Source organism: Brassica napus, chromosome C5, assembly GCF_020379485.1.
Source record: "Brassica napus cultivar Da-Ae chromosome C5, Da-Ae, whole genome shotgun sequence".
In the NCBI taxonomy this organism is placed as follows: domain Eukaryota; kingdom Viridiplantae; phylum Streptophyta; class Magnoliopsida; order Brassicales; family Brassicaceae; genus Brassica; species Brassica napus.
Genome location: NC_063448.1, coordinates 54,672,220 through 54,693,038, shown reverse-complemented (window position 1 = coordinate 54,693,038; position 20,819 = coordinate 54,672,220). Strand labels below are relative to the sequence as shown.

Genomic DNA, 20,819 nt, shown 5'->3' with positions numbered 1-20,819 from the left:
TCTTCTTTTAGACTATTGCAATTTGGTTCATTATTTTCTACTTATGCACTATCTAATCCTTCTCACACTAACTATCATCATTTGAAGGTTGAAAATCTATTTTATTCTTCAAAAAATTGCAAAACGAATAAGGAAATAAGTAAAAAAATATAAATGTATTTTAATATTTAATTTATTCACTGCTAAAAATAACATAAACTTTCGCTATTTTATTATTTTTTACTATTTTCTATTATTTCATTTACAACTATGTATTTATCTTAATATTCACTAAACTAAATCAAAACACATAATCTAAACATAAAACCTCCATAATCATAGAGAAAAAAATACCAAAGTAACACTAACTCAATAAAGGTCCAGAGCTCAAAGGCGATCAAGAACGAAAATTAACTTACCCCACTTTATCATTGAGTGTCTTGGCCAGAACAATAAAAAATCAGAAAAATGTAGAAAGATAATTTTGAGATAAAACAATCGCTCGAACACAAAGGAGCGTGATCAAAGACCAATGCAAAGAACCAAGAAAGCAGGTTAGAGGAAAAATAATCAACAGAAGGCTAAAATCACCACGAATCAGGAAGAGACATACATAACGAACGATAAGGACAACCACCAGCTAAGAGATAAGAATCACCTCACAAACTAAACAAGCACAAACAAGACGTCTATGCAAGTGAAGAACCACAAAACTCTGGATAGAAGAGACCAAAGCTCCAAGAGACTAATACCACACACTTATACTAAGGGAAGCAAGGGAAGAAGAGAACAACCTGAGTGAGGGAGAACGGAAGCCAACTCCCGAGAAACCAGAGCTCGGACTTGAGACCAGAAACAATCTTCCAAATCTACAGAGCATATTCGCAGGAGAACACTATCCAAATCTGGAGTGGCAAACATGGCGAAAGGGAGAGTCACAGAGACGCAAGCAACCATGAAAGTTGCAATGAGATGAGGGAACATAGATGGAAGGGTAGATAAAACGAAATCATTCAATCGAGGAGCCGTCCTCGAGCTATAGAAGTCAGATCACCAAAAACCATATCTTGAAAACTAAGACGAGAAGGGACTATCGATGGTAAGCCAACGACGAGGAAAACAACTTCACAGACGACTAAACTCTGACCCAACCCAGGGAGATGCAGTTCCTAACATGAGCCGAAATCTAAGGAAAAAGAGGAGAAAAAGGTGAGAAAAAACAAGAGCACATATGTGAGTCTTTTACGGTGATGGCGAGAATCACAGCATAACGGAAAGGTAAACGAAATGCATAGATGGTGACGGCTCAATGTAAAAATATAGGGAGAGAGCACAAAACATCTTTAAAAAGTAATGTTCAAATAATTAGAAAAAATATTAATATTTACCCTGAAACTATTAGCCTTAAATTCAACAAATGACTAAATGTAAAATTATTGAAATTCAATATGTTTTACATCACAAACTCACTCCACCACTAATAAGGTACTAATATACCCACACCAACACACTATTAAAAATACAAACACATAATATGTTAGCATATCACATATTACTACATAACATAATAAAAATACCAAATAATGTTCTTAGCAAATAAAGACGATCACATAATTAGCTAGCTATATGATCCGAAAAATAATAATTAACAACAATAAAATAATATTCGCGCGGATACGCCCCTAGTTTTTTATAAAAAAAAGTATTCAATATGATTTAAGTATGGGTAGTGTACGTATCTCTCTGAAATTTGAACGGTCTTCTTTTTTTTCATGGTTATAAATAAGATAAACAGACACACCAAGGTTTTCTCACACCATTTTTAAACAGCTATTTGGTCTTTCATTGTTGCTTAAAACAACGATTCTCGTGTTACGTTTGATATTCCCACAATCCCTTTATACATACATATAATAACCTCACAAAAAAAATAGAATATGGAAGTAATAAGTTCTTTAATGTCTTCTTTTCTGCTTAAATTCATCCACAAAGACTTCCACGAGATTTACTCAAGAATGTCAGTCTTCGCTCGCATGCTACTTCTTGTAAGTAATTAAACGTTAGTATTACTACATACATGCATTCACGTAGAAACGCATAGATACGACAATGATATCAAAATTTAGTTAATTCATTCCCAAAAGAAAGATGTTTCTTTTACAAAACAGAATAACAGATTATGTTATCATTAAATTAAGTGTCAGAAGACTCCATGCAAAATTCTTTGTTGTTAATAACCAGAGCCGGTCCTAGAGGTGTGGAGCCCTATTCAAATTTCTTTTTAATTTAAAATTAAAGATATTTTTAGCGATTTTTAGTAAAAACTAATGTAAATTTTTTAAAAATATATGATGATGTTCAAAAAGTTTTGGAGCCTTCGTTGTCTCCGTTTTTCAAGAAATTAGCGATTTTATAGTGGTTATTCCACTGATTTAGGGAGTATTATAAAGTTTTACTAAACTAATTGATAAAAAAATTTTAACGATCCCCATATATGACGAAAGAGAGTTTAACATATATTAATACAAATGTAGGATGTGGTTAGAAAATTTAGAACAACACTAAAAAGTATAAACTTCGCTATATAGAGAGTTTAACGTAAAACTCCATATTTTTGTAGGGGTTAAAACATATATTTTGAGAAAATTTCAAAAAATATGACCATATTGTTTTAATGCATAGTTGCATCCTGCACTAACGTACGATGATGTTCAAATAGGTTTGCAGCCTTCGCTGTCTCTGTTTTTCAAAAAATTAGCGATTTTATAGTGGTTATTCCGTGGATTTAGGGAGTAATATAAAGTTTTACTAAATTAATTGATAAAAAATTATAATGATGCCCATATACCACAAAAGAGAGTATAACGTACATTAATACAATTGTAGAATGTGGTTAGAAATTTTAAAACAACACTAAAAAGTATAAGCTTCAGTATATAGATCGTTTAACGTAAAACTCAATATTTTTGTAGGGGATTAACACCAAGATTTTGAGAAAATCTCGAAAAATATAACAATATTGTTTTAGTGCATAGTTGTCTCCTGTACTAATATATGATGATGATTAAAGAGGTTTGAAATCTTTGTTGTCTCCATTTCTCCAGAGAATACTGATTTTATAACGGTTAGTCCACTAATTTAGGGAGTATATGAAGTTTTACAGAATTAATTTATAAAAAAAGTTGAACGATGCTCATGTACCATGAAAGAGAGTTTAGCATACATTAATACAAATGTAGAATGCAGTTAGAAATTTTAAAACAAAACTAAAGATTATATGTTTCAGTATATCAAGCATTTACCAAAAACTCAATATTTTTGAAGGGGATTAACACATAGATTTTGAGAAAATTTAAAATAAGACAATATTGTTTTAATGTATAGTTTCATCCTGCATTAACATATGATGATGTTCAAATAGGTTTTGAGCCTTCGTTGTCTCCGTTTTTAAAGAAATTAGCGATTTTATAGTGGTTATTCCATCGATTTAGGGAGTATTATAAAGTTTTACTAAATTAGTTGATATAAAAATTATAACGATTTCGATATACCACGAAACAGAGTTTAACATACATTAATACAAATGTAGAATATGGTTAGAAATTTTAAAACAACACTAAAAAGTATAAGCTTCAGTATATAGAGCGTTTAACGTAAAACTCAATATTTTCGTAGGGGTTAGCTAACACAGATTTTGAGAAAAATTCAAAAAATATAACAGTATTGCTTTAATGCAAAGTTGCCTTATGTACTAATATATGATGATGGTCAAAGAAGTTTGGAACCTTTGTTGTCTCCATTTTTCTAGAGAATAGCGATTTTATAATGGTTAGTCCACTAATTTATGAATTATATGAAATTTTACTAAATTAATTATAAACAAAACTGAACGTTGCTAATGTACCATGAAAGAGAGTTTAGCATACATTAATACAAATTTAGAATGTGGCTAAAATTATTAAAACAACACTAAATATTATAGGCTTCAGTATATAAATCATTTAACAAAAACTCAATATATTTATAGGGGTTAACACATAGATTTTGAAACAATTTCGAAAAATATGACAATATTTTTATTAATGCATAGTTGCTTCATGTACTAATATATGATGATGATAAAAGAGGTTTGAAATCTTTGTTGTCTCCATTTCTCTATAGAATAGCGATTTTGTAAATGTTAGTCCAGTAATTTAGGGAGTATAAGAAGTTTTACAGAATTAATTTATAAAAAAAATTGAACGATGCTCATGTACTATGAAAGAGAGTTTAGCATACATTAATACAAATGTAGAATGTAGTTAGAAATTTTAAAACAACACTAAAGATTATATGTTTAAATATATCAAGCACTTACCAAAATTAATTGATAAAAAAATTATAACGATATCGATATACCTCGAAAGAGAGTTTAACATACATTAATACAAATGTAGAATGTGGTTAGAAATTTTAAAACGACACTAAAAAGTATAAGCTTCAGTATATAGAGCGTTTAACGTAAAACTCAATATTTTCGTAGGGGTTAACAAATATATTTTGAGAAAATTTCAAAAAATATAACAATATTGCTTTAATGCATATTTGCCTATACTGTTTGTTAACCCCTACGAAAAGATTGATTTTGGAGCCTTCGCTGTTTTAAATATGTTTGGAGCCATCGCTGTTTCCATTTTTCAAGAAATTAGCGATTTTATAGTGGTTATTCCACCGATTTAGGGAGTATTATAAAGTTTTACTAAATCAATTGATAAAAAAATTTATAAAGATTCCCATATACCACGAAAGAGAGTTTAACATACATTGATGCAAATGTATAATGTGGTTAAAATTTTTAAAACAACACTAAAAAGTATAAGCTTCAGTATGTAGAGTGTTTAGCGTAAAACTCAATATTTTCGTAGAGGTTAACACATAGATTTTGAGAAAAATTCAAAAAATATAACAATATTGCTTTAATGCATATTTGCCTCCTGTACTAATATATGATGATGTTCAAAGAGGTTTGGAGCCTTCGTTGTCTCCGTTTTTTAAGAAATTAGCGATTTTATAGTGGTTATTCTACCGATTTACGGAGTATTATAAAGTTTTAATAAATTAATTGATAAAAAAATTATAACGATCCCCATATACCACGAAAGAGAGTTTAACATACATTAATACACATGTAGAATGTGGTTAGAAAATTTAGAACAACACTAAAAAGTATAAGCTTCAGTATATAGAGCGTTTAATGTAAAACTCAATATTTTCGTAGGGGTTAACACATAGATTTTGAGAAAATTTCAAAAAATATGACAATATTGTTTTAATGCATAGTTGCATCCTGCACTAACGTTCGATGATGTTCAAATAGGTTTGGAGCCTTCGCTGTCTCTGTTTTTCAAGAAATTAACGATTTTATAGTGGTTATTCTGTGGATTTAGGGAGTAATATAAAGTTTTACTAAATTAATTGATAAAAAATTATAACGATTCCCATATACCACGAAAGAGAGCTTAACGTACATTAATACAAATGTAGAATGTGGTTAGAAATATTAAAACAATACTAAAAAGTATAAGCTTCAGTATATAGATCGTTTAACGTAAAACTCAATATTTTCGTAGGGGGTTAACACCTAGATTTTACCTAGATTTTGAGAAAATCTCTAAAAATATGACAATATTTTTTCAATGCATAGTTGTCTCCTGTACTAATATATGATTATGATTAAAGAGGTTTGAAATCTTTGTTGTCTCCATTTCTCTAGAGAATACCGATTTTATAATGGTTAGTCCACTAATTTAGGGAGTATATGAAGTTTTACAGAATTAATTTATAAAAAAAATTGAACGATGCTCATGTACCTTGAAAGTGAGTTTAGCATACATAAATACAAATGTAAAATGTAGTTAGAAATTTTAAAACAACACTAAAGATTATATGTTTCAGTATATCAAGCATTTACCAAAAACTCAATATTTTTGAAGGGGGTTGGTTAACACATAGATTTTGAGAAAATTTAAAATAAGACAATATTGTTTTAATGTATAGTTTCATCCAGCACTAACATATGATGATGTTCAAATAGGTTTTGAGCCTTCGTTGTCTCCGTTTTTAAAGAAATTAGCGATTTTATAGTGGTTATTCCATCGATTTAGGGAGTATTATAAAGTTTTACTAAATTGATTGATAAAAAAATTATAACGATTTCGATATACCACGAAATAGAGTTTAACATACATTAATATAAATTAGAATATGGTTAGAAATTTTAAAACAATACTAAAAAGTATAAGCTTCAGTATATAGAGCGTTTAACGTAAAACTCAATATTTTCGTAGCGGTTAACACATAGATTTTGAGAAAATTTCAAAAAATGACAATATTGTTTTAATGCATAGTTGCATCCTGCACTAACATATGATGATTTTCAAATAAGTTTGGAGCCTTCAATGTCTCCAGTTTTTAAGAAATTAGCGATTTTATAGTGGTTATTCCACTGATTTAGTGGGTATTATAAATTTTTACTAAATTAATTGATAAAAGAATTATAACGATTCTCATATACCACTAAAGAGGGTTTAACATACATCAATACAAATGAAGAATGTGGTTACAAAATTTAAAACAACACTAAAAAATATAAGCTTCAGTATATAGAGCGTTTAACGTAAAACTCAATATTTTCGTAGGGGGTTGGTTAACACATAGATTTTGTGAAAAATTCAAAAAATATAACAATATTGCTTTAATGCATAGTTGCCTCCTGTACTAATATATGATGATGTTCAAAGAGGTTTGGAGCCTTCGTTGTCTCTGTTTTTCAAGAAATTAGCGATTTTATAGTTGTTATTCCATCGATTTAGGGAGTATTATAAAGTTTTTCTAAATTAATTGATAAATAAATTATAACGATTCTCATATACCACGGAAGAGAGTTTAACATACATTAATATAAATGTAGAATGTGGTTAGAAAATTTGGAACAACACGAAAAAGTATAGGCTTCAGTATATAGAGCGTTTAACGTAAAACTCGATATTTTTGTAGGGGTTAACACATCGATTTTGAGAAAATTTCAAAAAATATAACAATATTGTTTTACTTCATAGTTGCATCCTGCACTAACATATGGTGATGTTCAAATAGGTTTGGAGCCTTCGTTGTCTCTGTTTTTCAAGAAATTAGCGATTTATAGTGGTTATTCCACCGGTTTAGGGAGTATTCTAAAGTTTTACTAAATTAATCGATAAAAAAATTATAACGATTTCCATATACCACGAAAGAGAGTTTAACATAGATTAATACAAATGTAGAATGTTATTATAAATTTTAAAACAACACTAAAAAGTATAAGCTTCAGTATGTAGAGCGTTTAACGTAAAACTCAATATTTTTGTAAGGGTTGTTAACACATAGATTTTGAAAAAAATTTCAAAAATATAACAATATTACTTTAATGTATAGTTACCTCCTCTAGTAATATATGATGATGATCAAAGAGGTTTGGAACCTTTGTTGCCTCTATTTCTTTAGAGAATAGTGATTTTATAATGGTTACTTTACTAATTTAGGGATTATATGAAATTTTACTAAATTAATTTCTAAAAAAATTGAACGATGCTCATGTACCATTAAATAGAGTTTGACAAACATTAATACAAATGTAGAATGCGGTTAGAAATTTTAAAACAACACTAAAGATTATATGTTTCAGTATATCAAGCATTTACCAAAAACTCAATATTTACACATAGATTTTGAAAAAAATTCGAAAAATATGACAATATTGTTTTAATGTATAGTTGTATCCTGCAGTAACATATGATGATGTTCAAATAGGTTTTGAGCCTTCTTTGTCTCCGTTTTTAAAGAAATTAGCGATTTTATAATGGTTATTCCATCGGTTTAGGGAGTATTATAAAGTTTTACTAAATTAATCGATAAAAAATTTATAACGATTTTGATATACCACGAAAGAGAGTTTAACATACATTAATACAAATGTAGAATATGGTTAGAAATTTTAAAACAACACTAAAAAGTATAAGCTTCAGTATATAGAGCGTTTAACGTAAAACTCATTATTTTCGTAGGGGTTAGTTAAAACAGATTTTGAGTAAAATTCAAAAAATATAACAATATTGCTTTAATGCATAGTTGCCTCCTGTACTAATATATGATGATGGTCAAAGAGGTTTGAAACCTTTGTTGTCTCCATTTCTCTAGAGAATAGCGATTTTATAATGGTTAGTCCACTAATTTAGGAATTATATGAAATTTTACTAAATTAATTATAAACAAAACTGAACGTTGCTAATGTACCATGAAAGAGAGTTTAGCATATATTAATACAAATTTAGAATGTGGTTAAAATTATTAAAACCATACTGAATATTATAGGCTTCAGTATATAAAGCATTTACCAAAAACTCAATATATTTATAGGGTTAACACATAGATTTTGAGAAAATGTTGAAAAATATGACAATATTGTTTTAAATCTTTGTTGTCTCCATTTTTCTAGAGAATAGCGATTTTATACTGGTTAGTCCAGTAATTTTGGGAGTATATGAAGTTTTACAGAATTAATTTATAAAAAAAAGTTGAACGATGCTCATGTACCATGAAAGAGAGTTTAGCATACATTAATACAAATGTAGAATGTAGTTAGAAATTTTACAACAACATTAAAGATTATATGTTTAAGTATATCAAGCATTTATCAAAAACTCAATATTTTCGAAGGGGGTTGGTTAACACATAGATTTTGAGAAAATTTCGAAAAATAAGACAATATTGTTTTAATGTATAGTTTCATCCTGCACTAACATATGATGATGTTCAAATAGGTTTTGAGCCTTCGTTGTCTCCGTTTTTAATGAAATTAATGATTTTATAGTGGTTATTCCATCGGTTTAGAGAGTATTATAAGGTTTTACTAAATTAATCGATAAAAAAATTATAACGATTTCGATATACCACGAAAGGGAGTTTAACATACATTAATACAAATGTAGAATGTGGTTAGAAATTTTAAAACAACGCTAAAAAGTATAAGCTTCAGTATATAGAGCGTTTAACGTAAAACTCAATATTTTCGTAAGGGTTAGTGAACACAGATTTTGAGAAAAATTCAAAAAATATAACAATATTTCTTTAATGCATATTTACCTCATGTACTAATATATGATGATGGTCAAAGAGGTTTGGAACCTTTGTTGTCTCCATTTCTCTAGAGAATAACGATTTTATAACGGTTAGTCCACTAATTTAGGGATTATGTGAAATTTTACTAAATTATTTATAAACAAAATTGAACGATGCTAATGTACCATGAAAGAGAGTTTAGCATACATTAATACATATTTAGAATGTGGTTAAAATTTAAAAAAAAAACACTAAATATTATAGGCTTCAGTATATAAAGCATTTACAAAAACTCAATATATTTATAGGGGTTAACACTTAGATTTTGAGAAAATTTCAAAAAATATGACAATATTGTTTTAATGCTTAGTTGCCTCCTGTACTAATATATGATGATGATCAAAGAGGTTTGGAATCTTTGTTGTCTCTATTTCTCTAGAGAATAGCGATTTTATAATGGTTAGTCCACTAATTTATGGATTATATGAAATTTTACTAAATTAATTATAAAGAAAATTGTACGATGCTAATGTATCATGAAAGAGAGTTTAGCATACATTAATACAAATTTAGAATGTGGTTGAAAATTTTAAAACAACACTAAATATTATAGGCTTCAGTATGTATATCATTTACCAAAAACTCAATATATTTATAGGGGATTTTGAGAAAATTTCGAAAAATATGACAATATTGTTTTAATGCATATATGAAGTTTTACAGAATTAATTTATAAAAAAAATATTGAACAATCTTCAGGTACCATGAAAGATAGTTTAGCATACATTAATACAAATGTAGAATGTAGTTAGAAATTTTAAAACAACACTAAACTTTATATGTTTCAGTATATCAAGCATTTACAAAAAACTTAATATTTTCGAAGGGGGTTAACACATAGATTTTGAGAAAATTTCGAAAATAAGAAAATATTTTTTTTAATGTGCACTAACATATGATGATTATTCAAGAAATTTGCAATTTTATAGTGGTTACTCCACCGATTTAGGGAGTATTATAAAGTTTTACTAAATTAATTGATAAAAAAATTATAACGATTCCCATATACCACGAAAGAGAGTTTAACATACATTAATGCAAATGTAGAATGTGGTTAAAATTTTTAAAACAACACTAAAAGGTATAAGTTTCAGTATGTAGAGTGTTTAGCGTAAAACTCAATATTTTCGTAGGGGTTAACACATAGATTTTGAGAAAAATTCAAAAAATATAATAATATTGCTTTAATGCATATTTGCCTCCTGTACTAATATATGATGATGTTCAAAGAGGTTTGCAGCCTTGGTTGTGTCCGTTTTTCAAGAAATTAGCGATTTTATAGTGGTTATTCCACCGATTTAGGGAGTATTATAAAGTTTTACTAAATTAATTGATAAAAAAATTATAACGATCCCCATATACCACGAAAGAGAGTTTAACATACATTAATGCAAATGTATAATGTGGTTAGAAAATTTAGAACAACACTAAATAGTATAAGCTTCAGTTATAGAGCGTTTAACGTAAAACTCAATATTTTCGTAGGGGGTTAACACATAGATTTTGAGAAAATTTCAAAAAATATGACAATATTGTTTTAATGCATAGTTGCATCCTGCACTAACGTATGATGATGTTCAATTAGGTTTGGAGCCTTCGATGTCTCCGTTTTTCAAGAAATTAGCGATTTTATAGTGGTTATTCCACGGATTTTAGGTGTAATATAAAGTTTTACTAAATTAATTGATAAAAAATTATAATGATTCTCATATACCACGAAAGAGAGTTTAACGTACATTAATACAAATGTAGAATGTGGTTAGAAATTTTAAAACAACACTAAAAAGTATAAGCTTCAGTATATAGATCGTTCAACGTAAAACTCAATATTTTCGTAGGGGTTAACACATAGATTTTGAGAAGATCTCGAAAAATATGACAATATTGTTTTAATGCATAGTTGCCTCATGTACTAATATATGATGATGATCAAAGAGGTTTGGAATCTTTGTTGTCTTCATTTCTCCAGAGAATAACGATTTTATAATAGTTAGTCCACTAATTTAGGGAGTATATGAAGTTTTACAAAATTAATTTATAAAAAAAATTGAACGATGGTCATGTACCATGAAAGAGAGTTTAGCATACGTTAATACAAATGTAGAATGTAGTTAGAAATTTTAAAACAACACTAAAGATTATATGTTTCACTATATCAAACATTTACCAAAAACTCAATATTTTTGAAGGAGGTTACACATAGATTTTGAGAAAATTTCAGAAAATTAGACAATATTGTTTTAATGTATAGTTTCATCTTGCACTAATATAGGATGATGTTCAAATAGGTTTTGAGCCTTCGTTGTCTCTGCTTTTAAAGAAATTAGCGATTTTATAGTGGTTATTCCATCGATTTAGGGAGTATTATAAAGTTTTACTAAATTAATTGATAAAAAAATTATAACGATCCCCATATACCACGAAAGAGAGTTTAACATACATTAATACAAATGTAGAATGTGGTTAGAAAATTTAGAACAACACTAAAAAGTGTAAGCTTCAGTATATAGAGCGTTTAACGTAAAACTCAATATTTCGTAGGGGTTTAACACATAGATTTTGAGAAAAATTCAAAAAATATGACAACATTGTTTTAATGCATAGTTACATCCTGCACTAACGTATGATGATGTTCAAATAGGTTTGGAGCCTTCACTGTCTCCGTTTTTCAAGAAATTAGCGATTTTATAGTGGTTATTCCACAGATTTAAGGAGTAATATAAAGTTTTACTAAATTAATTGATAAAAAAATTATAACGATTCTCATATACCACGAAAGAGAGTTTAACGTACATTAATACAAATGTAGAATGTGGTTAGAAATTTTAAAACAACACTAAAAAATATAAGCTTCAGTATATAGATCGTTTAACGTAAAACATAATAACTGAATTAACCAATCCATAACTAAACCGAAATCTAAATGCCCAGGACTAGTGCACATGGATTTCTCTTGCAAGCGTTTTCCGGACGTAAAACAACCAATTCAAAACTGGTATGCACAAGAGGAGTGCAATTATTTAATTAAAACAAAAAAAAATTAGGATGGTTCCAATAGGAAAATACATCGTCTAGTAAAACAAAATATGCAGTGGCATAGAAAAATCATAATGATACAAAATAAGTCGGACGTCAAACAACCAATTCAAAACTGGCATGCACAAGATGAATGGCAACTATTTGAACGGGCCTTGTGGTCCAATGGTAGTGGACGGGCCTTGGATGTAAACACATTCCGGGTTCGATTTTTCTGCTGCGAAAACTAAGTCACATTGTTCTGCTCACCACGGTTGCGGATACGTCCGTATGAAAACCCGGGAGAGGGCCTGTCGTGGGCTGCACCTCCCACCCGGAGGTTAGGTCTGTGTCTTCAATAGATCCGGATTTAACCCTTTTTTCTTCAAAAAAAAATGGCAACTATTTAATTAAAACAAAAAATTAGGATGGTTCCAATAGGAAAATACATTGTCTAAACATGCAGTGGCAAACAAAAATCATAATGATACAAAACAAGTCGCATGCAGAGGCGGGTGTAGATGGGTGTGAGTGGCATACAGACCACAAAAATCATAATGATACAAAATAAGTGACATCCGGAGGCGGGTCTAGATGGGACATACGGATCGAGGCGGATCTAGATGGGTCATACCTATAATGCTGCACGTTTTTCAAAATGACACGATAAGCTTGGCAAATAATATTCTCTCCGTTTCAATATGGATGATGTTTTAGGTGATTGTTTTTGTTTCACGATAGATGATTTTTCAATATATATGATATTTTAGATGATTGTTTTTGTTTCACGATAGATGATGTTGTCAACTTTAATTTTATCAAAAACTCTGTAACCAATTGTATTTTTTTATAATTAAATAAATTACCTTTAAATTATATTTCAATGATTTTTTGTTTAGAAAAGATAATTTTTTAATATGTGTGCGAACCAAAATTTTATCTGGATGGAGGGAGTACTATCTATATATATAAAGTAGATTTTTCTCTCTTCTTATGACATGTGGAATGGGCGTTTGTTGACATGTGTCCTCTTTTTTTGTCTTTTTACATTTTAGATCCTTCTTCTTTTAGACTATTGCAATTTGGTTCATTATTTTCTACTTATGCACTATCTAATCCTTCTCACACTAACTATCATCATTTGAAGGTTGATAATCTATTTTATTGTTCAAAAAATTGCAAAACGAATAAAGAAATAAGTAAAAAAATATAAATATATTTTAATATTTAATTTATTCACTGCTAAAAATAACATAAACTTTCGCTATTTTATTATTTTTTACTATTTTCTATTATTTCATTTACAACTATATATTTATCTTAATATTCACTAAACTAAATCAAAACACATAATCTAAACATAAAACCTCCATAATCATAGAGAAAAAAATACCAAAGTAACACTAACTCAATAAAGGTCCAGAGCTCAAAGACGATCAAGAACGAAAATTAACTTACCCCACTTTATCATTGAGTGTCTTGGCCAGAACAATAAAAAATCAGAAAAATGTAGAAAGATAATTTTGAGATAAAACAATCGCTCGAACACAAAGGAGCGTGATCAAAGACCAATGCAAAGAACCAAGAAAGCGGGTTAGAGGAAAAATAATCAACAGAAGGATAAAATCACCACGAATCAGGAAGAGACATACATAACGAACGATAAGGACAACCACCAGCTAAGAGATAAGAATCACCTCACAAACTAAACAAGCACAAACAAGACGTCTATGCAAGTGAAGAACCACAAAACTCTGGATAGAAGGGACCAAAGCTCCAAGAGACTAATACCACACACTTATACTAAGGGAAGCAAGGGAAGAAGAGAACAACCTGAGTGAGGGAGAACGGAAGCCAACTCCCGAGAAACCAGAGCTCGGACTTGAGACCAGAAACAATCTTCCAAATCTACAGAGCATATTCGCAGGAGAACACTATCCAAATCTGGAGTGGCAAACATGGCGAAAGGGAGAGTCACAGAGACGCAAGCAACCATGAAAGTTGCAATGAGATGAGGGAACATAGATGGAAGGGTAGATAAAACGAAATCATTCAATCGCGGAGCCGTCCTCGAGCTATAGAAGTCAGATCACCAAAAACCATATCTTGAAAACTAAGACGAGAAGGGACTATCGATGGTAAGCCAACGACGAGGAAAACAACTTCACAGACGACTAAACTCTGACCCAACCCAGGGAGATGTAGTTCCTAACATGAGCCAAAATCTAAGGAAAAAGGGGAAAAAGGTGAGAAAAAACAAGAGCACATATGTGAGTCTTTTACGGTGATGGCGAGAATCACAGCATAACGGAAAGGTAAACGAAATGCATAGATGGTGACGGCTCAATGTAAAAATATAGGGAGAGAGCACAAAACATCTTTAAAAAGTAATGTTCAAATAATTAGAAAAAATATTAATATTTACCCTGAAACTATTAGCCTTAAATTCAACAAATGACTAAATGTAAAATTATTGAAATTCAATATGTTTTACATCACAAACTCACTCCACCACTAATAAGGTACTAATATACCCACACCAACACACTATTAAAAATACAAACACATAATATGTTAGCATATCACATATTACTACATAACATAATAAAAATACCAAATAATGTTCTTAGCAAATAAAGACGATCACATAATTAGCTAGCTATATGATCCGAAAAATAATAATTAACAACAATAAAACAATATTCGCGCGGATATGCCCCTAGTTTTTTATAAAAAAAAAAGTATTCAATATGATTTAAGTATGGGTAGTGTACGTATCTCTCTGAAATTTGAACGGTCTTCTTTTTTTTCATGGTTATAAATAAGATAAACAGACACACCAAGGTTTTCTCACACCATTTTTAAACAGCTATTTGGTCTTTCATTGTTGCTTAAAACAACGATTCTCGTGTTACGTTTGATATTCCCACAATCCCTTTATACATACATATAATAACCTCACAAAAAAATTTAGAATATGGAAGTAATAAGTTCTTTAATGTCTTCTTTTCTGCTTAAATTCATCCACAAAGACTTCCACGAGATTTACTCAAGAATGTCAGTCTTCGATCGCATGCTACTTCTTGTAAGTAATTAAACGTTAGTATTACTACATACATGCATTCACGTAGAAACGCATAGATACGACAATGATATCAAAATTTAGTTAATTCATTCCCAAAAGAAAGATGTTTCTTTTACAAAACAGAATAACAGATTATGTTATCATTAAATTAAGTGTCAGAAGACTCCATGCAAAATTCTTTGTTGTTAATAACCAGAGCCGGTCCTAGAGGTGTGGGGCCCTATTCAAATTTCTTTTTAATTTAAAATTAAAGATATTTTTAGCGATTTTTAGTAAAAACTAATGTAAATTTTTTAAAAATATAAAGTTTGAAGTTTACTGACATAAAAAAATATATAATTATTTTAATTATATTATTAAACTTGTACATATTATATAACATAGAATACATTAACAATTTTATTATTATATAAACTATTTCTTACTTTATATATTTAACACTATTTAATAATATAAATACACTTATATATACAACTAATTTTTTTTAAAGGGGGCCCCACCAAATGGGGGCCCGTTCAAATGTTTCGAAAGCATACAGTCAATCAAGGAGTTCTTATCTTAATGATGGGGATTGGCTCCGGGATAGGGGTTCCTCCGCAGGGGTCATTTCTTTGTATGTGTTGTTCGGAAAGAGGAGGACTCAATGATTATTCGTTCGCCGGAACGTAACTTCGGGAGAAGGGGTGGGGTCGTCGTAACAAAGTAGCCGTACTGGAAGGTGCGGCTGGATCGTTCGATTAGAAATAGTCTTGTTATTGCTTCGACTCATATTCTCCAAAAAGTGCAAACTAGAAAAAGCCTTGTTCTTCTTAGCTGAGTTAGCCAAGCCCGGCTCTGTTAATAACGTGGTCTCTTTCAGGAGGATTTGTATAACATATTTTCACCATTATGTTCGGATGTCTATGGTGTTTGGTTATAGACATTCATTGAAAAATAGTTATGATGATCGGATATTACATGGTGCAGATCGTGCATGCAGTTGATAAGATGGTTCCGTGGCACAAGCTTCCGGTATTCTTGGGTTTGGCCTACCTAGGGTTACGCAGACATCTTCACCAAGAATATAATCTCATCAATGTCGGCCAAACTCCGGTTGGGACCCGGTTTAATCCTGCTGATTATCCTTACCGGACTGCTGACGGGAAATTCAATGATCCGTTTAACGAAGGCGTCGGCAGCGAAAGTAGCTTCATCGGAAGAAATTGTCCTCCAGTCGATCAGAAGATCAAGGTAGGTTCCCTACATATGTGCATGTATCTATAAAGACTTTTTCTTGGGTTCACCCCCTAGGTGAACCTTTAGGTTCACCAACCAATAGAAAGTTGTCATTTTAGATTTAGTATCTTTTAATTAAGGAAACAAAATAACTTGCCAAATTATATTATGTTTTTAAAATAAAAAAATAAAAAAATTAAATAAATAAAAATAACAATAGTTCTAAAAAAATTTATTTAAAAAAAAAATATTTATTTTTAAGATTTAGAGTTTAGTGTTTAAGATTTATAATTTAGAATTTATCCAAATGTTTAGTGTTTTTCCAAGGGTTTAGGATTTACCTAAGGGTTTAGGGTTTACCCAAGGGTTTAAGGTTTTCCCAAGGGTTTAGGGTTTAGGATTAGAGTTTAGGGTTTAGTGTTTTGTTGACAACATGTTTAGTATTTTTCCAAGGGTTTAGGGGTTTACCCAAAGATTTAGGGTTTACCCAAGGATTTAGGGTTTATGATTTGAGTTTAGGGTTTAGTATTAGAGTTTAGGGTTTAGTGTTTTGTTGACAACATTATTTTTTTTAATTCGTTTTTTATATATTATTTTTATTTATTTTTAAATTTTATTTTGAAAAGATAATATAATTTGCCAAGTTATTTGGTTTCCTTAATTAAAAGATACTAGATTTAAAATGACAATTTTCTATTGGTTGGTGAACCCAAGAATAACTCATCTATAAAAGTCTTTTAATATGGCTTCTGATTTATTTTTTGTTCGAATTTTTGGATATGGAGATTTATTTGTCAGTTTGTAAACGTATATAGAATAATTTGAATCACGTTTGGTCGCGTTTTGGTAGTTTATCAAAACCATTTTTTATATAGAGATCGATGGAGGATTTCGTTTATTTATTTATTTTTCAGCTGAATCGAACTTCCAAATAAGGAATAATATTACTGATTTGAAACGCTATTCTAAAAATGTCATCTTCTCAAGAATTTTCTATGTTGAAGCATGTTTTCCATTTTTTCAGGTTTTGAATATTACTTAAATATATAAAGACAAGTTGTTGTTTTTTCTGTGTCTTTTCTTTTCTCAAGTTACTGAAGCCAGACCCCATGGTAGTGGCGACAAAATTATTAGCAAGAAGAAAGTTGATCGACACGGGAAAACAATTTAATATGATTGCAGCTTCATGGATACAATTCATGATTCATGATTGGGTTGATCATCTTGAAGAAACTAATCAGGTCGTTCATTAATCTTACATGCCCTACATCTACGATAATACTAAATTACTAATATGCTAAATAAGTAAAAATTGTAGCGGCAAAGAAAGGGTGATTTGTTTACTATTTATGGTTTCCTATAGTGAGTTTAATGTCCGGAGTTTTTTTTACTAACTTTTTATAAAACAAACAATTGAATTAGTTAGTCGTGTTATTAATTCGTAAACTTAGATCGGGCTCGTGGCTCCAAAAGAAGTAGCGAACGAGTGTCCCTTAAGCTCCTTCAGATTCTTCAAGACAAAGGAAGTTCCTACCGGTTTCTTCGAGATCAAGACCGGTTCGTTAAATTCCCGTACACCTTGGTGGTAAGTTATAGTATAGCCTTATAGGTTATAAGGTGTACATGTAATTAAGAGATCAACAAAAATGTAGTACATTAATACGAGTGAGTATTATGAAATTAGGGATTCGAGCGCCATCTATGGAAGCAACTCGAAAGCGATGGCGAGAGTGAGAACTTACAAAGACGGAAAACTAAAGATATCGGAGGAGACGGGTCTCTTACTCCAAGACCAAGACGGTTTAGCAATTTCCGGCGACATACGTAACAGTTGGGTCGGTGTCTCCGCCTTGCAAGCTCTCTTCATAAAAGAGCACAACGCTGTATGCGACGTACTCAAGGTCAACTATATGTTTTCATTTTTTTGTTTGTAAATTATAATTTTTTCATACGCATATATAGACTATAGAATGAATGATTGTAGATAGTCCAATATTATATTTATGCATTTTATAGAAGGAGTACGATGATTTGGAAGACGAAGATTTGTACCGCCATGCTAGGCTAGTGACGTCAGCAGTGATTGCCAAGATTCACACCATAGATTGGACCGTTGAGCTTCTGAAAACCGACACTTTACTTGCTGGGATGCGAACAAATTGGTGAATAGATGTACATTTTGTCGATCTGTAATCACGTCACACAATTTTTTTTAAATAAAAATCTAACACATTTAACATATATGTATGGTTTATATATGGTGTGTGTTTTAGGTACGGAATTTTAGGAAAGAAGTTCAAAGATTCGTTCGGACATGTAGGGAGTTCCATCTTGGGAGGTATCGTGGGTATGAAGAAACCGCAAAATCATGGAGTCCCATATTCGATAACGGAAGAATTCACCAGTGTCTATCGAATGCACTCGCTCTTACCTGATCAGCTCGAACTACGTGACATCGACGTTGTACCAGGAACTAAGAAATCACTACCATTGATTGAAGAGTATATAACTTACTTTAGAGCTCTCTATTTTTGAAACTTCCAAATCAATTTTTTTTGGAAGTTAAGTTTTTTCTTTTTTTTTATTTATCTCTCGCTTTTCTATTTATATAACTTGATTATATGGATTTTAGGGTTTCTTTCGGAAAATTGCTTGGTCCTAAGGGAGAACAAACCATGTCTCATATTGGATTTACTAAGCTAATGGTCTCAATGGGTCATCAAGCAAGTGGGGCTCTTGAACTGATGAATTATCCAGTGTGGATTAGGGATCTTGTTCCCCATGACCCCAATGGCTACGATCGTCCGGACCACATCGACTTAGCTGCTTTAGAAAGTAAGTCAATCCGATCCAAGCCGTTCGTTTTGTATTTGTATTTATATATGTACAGTATTGTGGTTTGACTTGATGAGTGATGTGTTCTTCGTCATTTGATATAGTCTATAGGGACAGGGAGAGGAATGTTGCACGGTACAATGAATTTAGGAGATCTATGTTTATGATTCCGATAAAGAAGTGGGAAGATCTAACGGACGATAAGGAAGCAATTGAAGCACTAGAAGACGTGTACGGTGGTAATGTGGAAGAGCTCGATCTTCTGGTGGGACTTATGGCCGAGAAGAAAATCAAAGGGTTCGCTATTAGCGAGACTGCCTTTAACGTTTTCCTCCTCATGGCTACTAGGTATATATATATTTACTATTTAGCATTTCGTTTGTTATACTTTTATTTTAGTTTTAAGCAGTACCGGCCCTGGACTAAAGCTGGTAAAGCACCTGATTTAGGCGCCATAAAATATAGATATTATTAGAGGCATAGATTTCTGAAACTAGCTTTGGTTTACTGGTTCTTAGATACTGTTCAAGTCTTTCTAGCCATGGGTTCGAAGCTTTTATGATGCACTTTATTAATATGTTTTTGTATATGGGCCAAGTTACTTTTTTGCTTTAGGCGCCCAAACGGGCCAGGCCGGACCTGGTTTTATGGATAAAAATGGGCAGCTGAATTTATATTTCAAGGATAGACAATATTTAATATATTATATAAACTTAAATATATTTTCAGGAGATTAGAAGCGGATAGATTCTTCACGAGTGATTTCAATGAAATGACTTATACAAAGAAAGGACTTGAATGGGTGAATACTACAGAGAGCCTCAAAGATGTTTTTGATCGCCATTATCCTGAAATGACCGACAGATGGATGAACTCTGAAAGTGCATTTTCAGTATGGGATTCACCACCGGTTGCCAAAAACCCAATCCCTCTGTATCTCCGAGTACCACCATCTTAAATCAGATCGATTATGTCAGATGTGACGCACTTTGAATGACTTGAATTTTATTTTATTGGTATTGTTGGTTACTGTGAGCTGCGAATGTGTGTTGCTGGGAGCTCTCAGCATTATTCATCTACTACAATTATGTGGAATATTTGTAAAAATGCATGATTGCTATTTGCTTTGCTTTCGTGTAATCTTCTTTCCCTCCTTTATTTCTTCTTTTTTGCTTATTCAGATCTTAGGCCACTTCTATTGGTAGTATCTAAGACGATATGTTAATCATTATAATAATAAAAGTAATTATAATGTAAGAACGAAGAACTAAATTGTCAGAACTGGTATGGCATGCAAGAACTGATTGACCTCTTTTAAAACCTCAATTTTTCCATGCGTCAACCTTCAATCGGTCTGACTTTAAAAAGCAAAATAAAAACTAGCTTTTAATTGAAAATGAGTTAAAATAATTGGTTGAGATGCTTGGTTTTGGTTTGAGGATGTGACACTAATAAAGTTGCCCTTAGATCTCTTTGTTGTTGTATATTTGCTATT

General features: G+C 30.8%; 1 protein-coding gene across 5 annotated transcripts; it reads left to right on the top strand.

The window, feature by feature from the left end:
• The first annotated feature begins 1,901 nt into the window (after positions 1-1,901).
• Positions 1,902-20,464, top strand: LOC106453030 (alpha-dioxygenase 1). 5 transcript variants are annotated; one of them, XM_022703621.2, is made up of 11 exons: positions 15,033-15,274; positions 15,861-15,992; positions 16,241-16,504; positions 17,581-17,730; positions 17,941-18,074; positions 18,174-18,390; positions 18,506-18,651; positions 18,763-18,990; positions 19,122-19,324; positions 19,429-19,672; positions 20,054-20,464. In XM_022703621.2, exons 3-11 carry the CDS (start codon positions 16,262-16,264, stop codon positions 20,280-20,282), a joined length of 1,794 nt encoding a protein of 597 aa, XP_022559342.2. In that variant the 5' UTR covers positions 15,033-15,274; positions 15,861-15,992; positions 16,241-16,261; the 3' UTR covers positions 20,283-20,464. The 5 variants fall into 5 exon arrangements, with proteins under 5 accessions (XP_048615415.1, XP_013750697.2, XP_048615417.1 ...); XM_048759458.1 differs by lacking the exons at positions 15,033-15,274; positions 15,861-15,992 and adding an exon at positions 1,902-2,024; XM_013895243.3 differs by lacking the exon at positions 15,861-15,992 and having other exon boundaries at positions 14,933-15,274.
• Positions 20,465-20,819: the final 355 nt, after the last annotated feature.